At 39.4% G+C, this 9,722-nt stretch overlaps 1 protein-coding gene across 1 annotated transcript; it reads left to right on the forward strand.

The window, feature by feature from the left end:
* LOC107612625 (tetraspanin-3) lies at positions 6,912–9,273 on the forward strand. Its single transcript, XM_016314321.2, has 2 exons — positions 6,912–7,481; positions 8,631–9,273. Exons 1-2 carry the CDS (start codon positions 6,981–6,983, stop codon positions 8,973–8,975), a joined length of 846 nt encoding a protein of 281 aa, XP_016169807.1. The 5' UTR covers positions 6,912–6,980; the 3' UTR covers positions 8,976–9,273.

A 9,722-nucleotide genomic window follows, 5' to 3' on the forward strand; every position in this document is an offset into this window, starting at 1 on the left:
TTTAGTGGCAAAAAATATGTTATATAAAAAAGATTTAAATTCAAATTGCATTTTCATCAATTTTAGAATTTTTTCTTGAACAATTTGGTTGGACCAAATTTTCACTAATTTTTACTAATTTATTCGGTTATTATTGATTCTTAATATTAAATAATCTTTAAACTGGACCAAACTAATTAAAAATTCAATTTACTAATTTTCTGATCGAACTGCTCGCTCGTATCTGAGTTTTACAATTATGCAGGAAAGATGGTTATGAGTTATGACTTATGAGTGTTAGGATTGTTGTGATAAAGATGGATGACCATGTATAGCTTAAGTGGATATCATTCTCAAGACGGAATGAATCTCTTTACAAGACAAAAAGTAATAAATGAAGGTTAAAAGTGGAATCACTTTACATGTATAAATAGCAAGTGTCGTCAGATGCATTTTGCACACAACAATTAATACAATATTTTCTCTCTTTCTTTATACTCTTTCTTTACATTGGATACTACTTATATTAAGTAATATATATATAAATTACTTCTATTATATCAAAATAATTATATTGGTGAACATTAATACTAGAGTTTTATATTTATATTTTCCTATCTTATATTTACATCTTCCTTATTTATTTAGTTGTTTTACAGGAGATCTCGATAAATTATGTCTTTACAGGAGAGAAATGGGACCGAAATAAGACAATTGTCATAAAATATTTGCATATAATGTGGCATTAAATATCATGCATGAAAGTAAGGATCTTGAGCCAAAATTAGTCGAAGAATGTCGACAAAGAAATGATTGGCCAAAATGGGAAGAAGCCATGAAAGCTGAATTAGACTCACTTGCAAAACGTGAAGTCTTTGGACCTGTAGTCCGTACACCAAAAGATGTAAAACCTGTTGGATACCGAAGGGTATTTGTGAGAAAATGAAATGAGAAAAATGAAGTTATGCGCTATAAAGCCCGACTTGTGGCACAAGGTTTTTTACAAAGGCCCGGTATAGATTATGAAGAAACGTATTCCCCTGTAGTGGATGCGATAACATTGCATTATTTGGTCAGTTTATCTGCATATCATAAACTGCATATGCATTTAATGGATGTGGTAACAGCCTATTTATACGGCTCATTAGATCGGGATATCTATATGAAAGTCCCTGAAGGACTAAAGATATCTAAACCATCCAATGAATATTCGCAAGGGTTATACTCAATTAAATTGCAAAGATCTTTATACGGTCTAAAGCAATCTGGACGAATGTGGTATAATCGTCTTACTGAGTATCTGGCCAAAAACGGATTCAAGAATGATGATATCTGTCCATGTGTCTTCATAAAGAAATCTGCATCTGGGTTCATTATAATTGCTATGTACGTTGATGATTTAAATATCATTAGGACTCCTGAAAAGATTCCAACAATTATAAAAACTCTAAAAGAAGAGTTTGAGATGAAAGATCTTGGAAGGACTAAATTTTGTCTCGGCCTGCAGATCGAGCATATAAAAAATGGGATCTTTATTCATCAAATAACATACACAGAAAAGATCTTGAAAAGATTTTATATGGATAAGTCACATCCCTTGAGTACCCCAATGATCGTAAGATCTTTGGATGTGGAGAAAGATCAATTCTGTCTTAAAGAAGAAAATGAAGATATCCTTGGTCCAGAAGTACCATATCTTAGTGCCATTAGAGCGCTAATGTATCTTGCTAATAATACACGACCCGATATATCATTTGCTGTAAACTTACTAGCAAGGTATAGTTCCTCTCCAACCAGAAGACATTGGAGTGGAATCAAGCAAATCTTTCGATATCTTCATGGAACGGTTGATATTGGATTGTTTTATCCCTATGGATCCAAGTCACAACTAGTTGGTTATGCAGATGCTGGCTACTTGTCTGATCCACATAAAGGGAGATCTCAAACAGGATACTTGTTCATATATGGTAGTACAGCTATATCATGAAGGTCCACGAAACAGACGATAGCAGCAACCTCCTTTAATCATGTTGAAATACTGGCGATTCATGAAGCTAGTCACAAGTGTTTTTGACTCAGGAGTTTGATCCAATATATTCTGTCATCATGTGGACTGATTGATGACCATAAGATAGCTCCAACTGTCTTATTTGAAGATAATACAGCATGCATTGCTCAACTTAAAGGCGGATACATCAAAGGTGATAGAACAAAGCATATTTCTCCCAAAATTTTCTTCACTCATGATCTTTAAAATCAAGGGACAATTGATATCCAATAGATCCGCTCAAGTGATAATCTGACAGATTTATTTACAAAGTCACTTCCAAAATCCTCCTTTGAAAGATTGGTACATGAGATTGGGATACGCCGATTTCGAGACATTAAATGATGTTGGCAAGAGGGGGAGGCTGTACTCTTTTTTCCTTGGTCAGATTTTTTTTCTCAATGGGTTTTTCTTGACAAGATTTTTAATGAGTCAGTCCCCATCACTAAAGGATATTGTACTCTTTTTCCTTCACTAAGGTTTTTTCCTATTGGGTTTTTTTTTAGTAAAGTTTTAACGAGGCAATAATCTTAAATGGTCATCCAAGGGGGAGTGTTGTGATAAAGATGGATGACCACGCATAGCTTAGGTGGATATCATTCTCAAGACTGAATGAATCTATTTAAAAGACAAAAAGTAATAAATGAAAGTTGAAAGTGGAATCACTTTACATGTATAAATAGCAAGCATCGTCAAATGCATTTTACACACAACAATTAATACAATATTTTCTCTCTTTTTTTATACTCTTTCTTTACATTGGATACTACTTATATTAAGTAATATATATATATATATATATATAAAAGTTAGGGTAAAAAACCGTAATAAGCCAAGGGTAGTTTCGCGTTACGTAAATAAGCCAAAATCAAAATCGTTTCAGCAATGAACCAAGGACTATTTTTATGTAATTCGAACCAGCCTGGTTCAAACTACATTCCTAAGTAAATCGAACCAACATTGTTCGAATTAAGAGAAGAAAAAGTTGAAGGTAAATCGAACCAAGGTGGTTCGAACTCAAGCTCCACATAATTCAAACCAGGCTAGTTCGAATTATGCCTATTGTAACAAACCATGTAATTCGAACCAAGCTGGTTCGAATTACACTTCTCGTGGCTCCTTCATAATTCGAACCGAGCTGGTTCGAATTACAAGTGATTCGGCTATATAAGGAGTTCGAATCAGCCTCATTCGAACTATTCTTCTCTTCCCCTACCCCACCAAATCCCAGAGAAAACGACCCAGATTCTGTACGAAGAAGACCTGAACGGAATACTCTGCTGATGGGGGACGATCTGGCACGGTTATATCGCTTGGACGGAGTTGCTCATATAGCCGGGGTCATCAACGAGGAGGTTAGTACAGAAAAATCTTCGTGGTAGCGGTATATGTGACTTAGTGGTTTTGCATGCGGGTTAGATGGTGGTTTAGTTGGTGGTTTATGTAGGTGGTTTATGTTAGTGATTTATGTTAGTGGTTTATGTTAGTGGTTTATGTTGGTGGTTTATGTTAGTGGTTTATGTTAGTGGTTTATGTTGGTGGTTTATTTTGGTGGTTTATGTTAGTGGTTTGTTTTAGTTGTTTTATGTTAGCTCTTTTAAGTTAGTGGTTTATGTTGGTTTCTTATGTTGGTGGTTTATGTTAGTTGTTTTATGTAAGTGGTTTCTGTTAGTTGTTTTATGTTAGTGGTTTGTGTTAGTTGTTTTATGCTAGCTGTTTTATGTTAACGGTTTTAGTTAAGCTGTTTTATGTTAGTGGTTCTACTTAAGTTGTTTTATGTTACCGGTTTAGTTGTGCGGTCTATGAGTTTGTTTTGCATGTGGTTCTTGTTCATGTATTTTTATGCGGTTTTATTTAGTATAATGTTTTGTTCATGATTTATCGTGTTGGTTATGCGGTTTCATGTGCAGCCTCAGCGATGCATCAGGAGCATGCGGCGGCAGCAAGGTATGCGACTGGATGACAGATACATTCCGTACTTGCAGATGGCCGGTCTATACCATCTTGCAAGGCTGAACGATAGATGGTTCCAGTTAGACGAGGCCCTTGTCAGTGCATTCATCGAGCGATGGCATCCAGAAACGCACACGTTTCATATGCCGTTCGGAGAGTGCACGATCACACTCCAGAACGTGGCATACCAGTTGGGTTTGCCAGTGGATGGGCGTTACGTGAGCGACTGCCTATCAGAGTTCCATATATACATCCAGGGTGGGCGTCCAGCATGGGAGTGGTTCCAGGAGATGCTTGGAGTGATACCTCCTCCTAGCCAGGTTCAGAAGTACGCAGTGAACTGCAGCTAGTTTCAGGAGACTTTTGGTGAGTGCCCTGAGGGAGCCGATGACGAGACTGTGCGCCGATATGCACGTGCGTACATCATGATGTTGTTGGGCACGCAGCTGTTTGCGGACAAGTCCGGCAACCGCATTCACATCAGATGGCTTCCGTACGTAGCTAGGCTGGAGGAGATGGGTACCTACAGCTGGGGTTCTGCAGCACTGGCATGGTTGTACCGGTGCATGTGCCGAGTGGCGAACAGACATGTCGTCAAACTAGCAGGCCCACTTCAGCTACTTCAGTCATGGATCTTCTGGCGATTTCCTCGGTTTAGGCCTGCACGGTGTCACGTGCTGTCGAAGGTGGGAGAGAAAGAATGACCAAGACTCTGCATTCTCACCCTCTACTAGTGCGAATGCAACAGGTAGAATGTTGGAGTTCCCGTCCTGTGCAATCGCGATGAGCAAAGTACCCCCATACTTCCCATACAGATGGGTGCCGTCAATACTAACTAGGGACTTGCAATGGTGAAATGCCTCGATGAGCGGTGGAAACGTCCAGAAAAGTCTGTGGAAAAAAGCTTGAGACTCGTCTACTTGTCCACTAACTCGAACGGGGCTCGTCCGTAGTATTGCAACAGTACCGGGCATCGTCAACTGGACTCCCAACACCCACCTGGGGAGCTCGTTGTATGACTCATCCCAGTCACCGTATATGAGGGCAATAGCCTTCTGCTTCGCCATCCAGACCCTCCTATAAGTCGGCCTAAACCCGAAGTGTGCTGCCGTGGCATTTAGGAGCACCTTGATGCTGACTGATGCATCAGCCCTAACCATTGGCATAATGAACAACGAAATCACATGATAATCCAAGCTCCTGTGGTCACTTGAGATGGAGGTCGCAAGACAAGTGTGAGGTCCATTGTACCGTTTGACCTCCCAAATGCCCTTGCACTGCCGCAGACTCAGTCGAATCAACCATGTGCACCCATTCCCAAACTCAGAACACTTGCCCACATAACGGCGATGATCAGACTCCACTACCTTGTACTGTACCCCTCGCCGGATGCTGTAAGTCTTCACACTTAACAGGGCCTCATCTTTATCCTGAAATTGCTGACCAACCTGGAACTCTGTCAGACCAGCAGTCCCTTCCGCATCTCTAGCTCCGAATCCAACAGAGTGTCCTGAAACACCCTCCTGCCTCATGGCATCCAGGTCCAAAGAGGAAAAATGTGGTGGATACTCCTGTGTGCCAGAACTAGAACCACTGAACGCCAATGCAGGCTCAGTCGCTCCAACCTCGTCGCCGCTGTCATCCTCAATCATATCCGGCTCGACGTCGTCCTCCTCTACATCACCCAACAATCCGTCTCCGACGCCAACCGGTGGAACGCCCTGTAAAGCGTTCGGCAGAATATCAACTGATCCTACCACGTCGCCTACTCCGTCATTGAGATCAACAGCAAAAGACGGGGAGGCGACAGGTTGGACCGCTGGCTCGTACACAGGGACGGACGAAGAAGCAACGGCAAGCCTGGAACTGGAACCGGCTGCCGCGGTTACAGTGGTGGTATTCCGGTTCGAACCCCCTGAGCTGGATACCACATCAACCAGCTTTGCCAACAACTCTGGTGTCCTCACCTCGGGAAACTGCCTCCGATATAGAAACATGACTTGCAGGTCCTCATCACTACCAATCGTGAAACAATCATACTTCACGGTATCCTGCAAGACCGTGATTGGAATGCGATAGAAAAACTTCTTAACCCGCTTCGCACCTTCCAGACCAAGTTTCATCAGCACAGATCTAACAAGGTCATCATAGCTCGTCGTTGGGTTCACGACAATACAGAGAGGATCCTTATCTGTGAACTTCACACCGGAGCGAGTTTTCTTCTTAATGGATCCTCTGTGGTGAACCAAAACCACAAAACTCTCCTCACTAGCCATCTTACACCCTCTAATGAGAGCAACTCACGTTTACAACCATATATATACTGCTCTGTCTACCACTAAATCGAACCAGCCTGGTTCGAATTTGGGTTTGTGTAATTCGAACCAACTTGGTTCGAATTACTTGATTCAGCCTCTCTCTCTCTATAATTCGAACCAGCTAGGTTCGAATTACTAGCATTACTAAATTGAACCAACCTTGTTCGATTTATTTGAACCAGCTCCCCTTTGTAATTCGAACTGCATTGGTTCGAATTATTCATGAATAGAGTTTGAACCACTCTGGTTCGAATTATATAAATATGTGGTTTGGCTCATTACTGAAACGATTTTAGTTTTGGCTTATTTACGTAATTTTAGCCTGGCATTGGCTTATTATAGTTTTTTACCCTAAAAGTTACTTCTATTATATCAAAATAATTATATTAGTAAACATTATTCCTAGAGTTCTATATTTATATTTTTCTATCTTATATTTACATCTTCCTTATTTATTTAATTATTTTATAACAAGGATGATGAGGTTATTGGAGTAATTTTGTTGGATTAATGAATATGAACAGAATCTAGTGCACACCTGTCCTTAATAAATAATAATGCAGCGGGACTTGTCGTTTTATATTAATATAATCTAATATATTAGTCACACCATAGACCATAGTGTTGCAATAAATACGACACAGTACACCACTCTTTCTCCACAATTCTTGATCACCCGAAACATGAGGACCAGCAACCACTTGATTGGAGTACTGAACTTCTTAACGTTCCTGGTCTCAGTTCCGATCCTAGGCGGCGGAATATGGCTGAGCAGCAGGGCCAACAACACCGACTGCATGAGGTTCCTGCAGTGGCCATTGATCATCATCGGGATCACCATCATGGTGGTGTCCTTGGCGGGTTTCGCCGGCGCGTGTTACCGCAACACCTTCCTAATGAGACTCTACCTGGTGGTCATGTTCATCGTCATCGCGGTCCTCATAGGCTTCATAGTGTTTGCCTACGTAGTCACCGAAAAAGGGTCGGGCCAGGTGGTGCCGAACCGGGCCTACTTGGATTACTACCTGTCGGACTACTCGGGCTGGTTGGAGGAGCGGGTCGCCAGTGACTCATATTGGCCCAAGATAAGTTCTTGTATTAGGGATTCTAAGGTCTGTGCTAAGCTTTCTGCCGTTCCTGAAACTGCTGATATGTTCTACCAAAGAAAACTTTCTCCCATTCAGGTGCACTTTTTTATTTATTTTATATTTAACTCTTATATTCTTTTTCTTAAGTTAGTGTGTTGTATGAGTGTTTTTCAAAATAATTTGTTAATAAAAAAAGTCTAGGGTCATTAATTTTTTCAAATTCTGGCCAGCATGTAACTAACAAAGAAAAGTGAGCTATTGAATAAAATTTTACACCAATTTCATACCATTAAAATTATTATTGATAGCTATTTAATGGCTGCAAATTACAAAAGTTGCTGTCCCTAACACTCCTCTTAATATTTTATGTAACAAATAGCCTTATCTAATTTCTTATTGATTTATGGTTCCCATAAAGTTTAGGGTTGGTGATTATAAATGAAGCATGGGTGTAGGGTAGAGAAATAGAAAGAGTTACTTGTGCATGCACTTCATTGGATGGGTAGATCTGGACGGTGCTAGTGTAATAACTAATAAGATAACCCTCTGGCACGTGGGCCATGCTGGGGGCTTTGACTATTCATAAACCACCGAAAATTGTGTCACTCCACCAATCACGTGCATGCTACCCATGTTCGAATAGCAAGTACACTTTTTCCTTAAAATAATAATAATAATAATAATAATAATGAAATAAAACATTAATAAGCTCACGCATATATAGGATATTAGGATGTAGCAACATATATACAGTAAACATTATTTAATTTATAGAGATTAAAAAGCTTAAGTAAGCAGCTAAGGTTGTACCATAGATCAGTATAAAAGCAGTAGGATATCATTCATCCATGTCGTTGGTGAAGTCACGATCACATATGTTGAAATATCACCTAACAAGAATGATATCGTGACAGACAATCAGACACATAGGGTATGATAGAAAGATATTTAATTTCTTAAAGACCATGATTAATATTGCATAATGCGGGTTTATTTGGTATGAGTGTGACATGATTATTGGGGGCCTCCTAGCATGACTCACTGGCCACGTTGCTGATAACAAATGATAATACCTATTTACGTGATTGAACAAAATTTGTGGAATATCGCACTGTATTGCTTGAAAAGTAGCTATTCTATGTAGCAATATTTGAATAATTTTTTAGCTTATTGATAAAGTCATATGTAACATTACAGTTGAATTTAGCCTTTTTCTTGATACTCAATTTGTTGATGTGGTTGTAGTCTGGTTGTTGCAAGCCGCCAACAGAGTGTGGGTATGTGTACCAGAACGAGACAGTGTGGAACCAAGGCGGAGGCCTGGTTGGAACTGACCCTGATTGCAGCCGGTGGAGCAATGACCAGCAGATGCTCTGCTACTCGTGCGACTCTTGCAAGGCCGGCGTCCTCGCCAGCCTCAAGAAGAGCTGGAGGAAGGTCTCTGTCATCAACATTGTTGTCATGATCATCCTTGTCATCCTCTATGTCGTCGCTTACGCCGCCTACCGCAACAACCGCCGGATGGACAATGATGAGCCCTACGGTCAAGCAAGGATGACAAAGACACAACCTAGCGCCTTTCATCTCTAGCTCTCATAATCAATATCGTTTCTTAGTTAAACTACAAAGCATAAAGATTGTAACTTTTATCTGGTTTCATTGTGTAATTGGGTTTATTATGGATGATGTGTTAGATTTCTGCTTTGAGGGGAGTAATCATTTCATCATTTTGTAAATTACTGAGAATGAGATTATGAATTGACAGCCTTGTTTGTAGATTGAATTAGTAGAAGTACTTTAATTATTCATATAAATCCATAAAAGAGTGATATGTTTCACAGACTCCCCTCTGTACGATTGTTTTGAAAATTGAGCAAAATAACTTAAATATGAATTCTGTTTGGGTATGTTGTAATTTTTTGTGTGTACTTATGGTTGTTTTTGAGATGGGTGTCGCTTGATAGACAAAGAAAAATTTGAACAACGAACATGAGCTGATTTTTTAGCCCACTTAGGATTAAAAAATAAAAGCTATCCTAAATCTAAGTTTAAAAAATTCTTTTTAACTCTACTATTAAAAATTTTAATTATTCTATTCTTGTTTACTCTAATTACACTTTTTTCTAATCCAAATCCCGGGTACTGAATTAAAAATAAACATTCCGTTTGCATATGAAGAACAAACATCCCATTTACATTAAAAAGAAACATCTCATTTATATAAAGAACAAACACTCCATTTACATTAAGAATAAACATCTCATTTGCATGAAAAAATAACATCCACGTACATATATAAAATTTTTGCTGCATATCTTCTCACTGCACGTCCAGCAT

Source organism: Arachis ipaensis, chromosome B08 (assembly GCF_000816755.2).
Source record: "Arachis ipaensis cultivar K30076 chromosome B08, Araip1.1, whole genome shotgun sequence".
In the NCBI taxonomy this organism is placed as follows: Eukaryota; Viridiplantae; Streptophyta; class Magnoliopsida; order Fabales; family Fabaceae; genus Arachis; species Arachis ipaensis.

What these genes read in the sequence shown, in the direction of transcription:
- LOC107612625 (XM_016314321.2), top strand. Translation starts at nt 6,981, where the DNA reads ATGAGGACCAGCAACCACTTGATTGGAGTACTGAACTTCTTAACGTTC. An exon ending in GAAAACTTTCTCCCATTCAG is followed by an intron (nt 7,482 to 8,630) that starts GTGCACTTTTTT and finishes ATGTGGTTGTAG; the next exon opens with TCTGGTTGTTGCAAGCCGCC.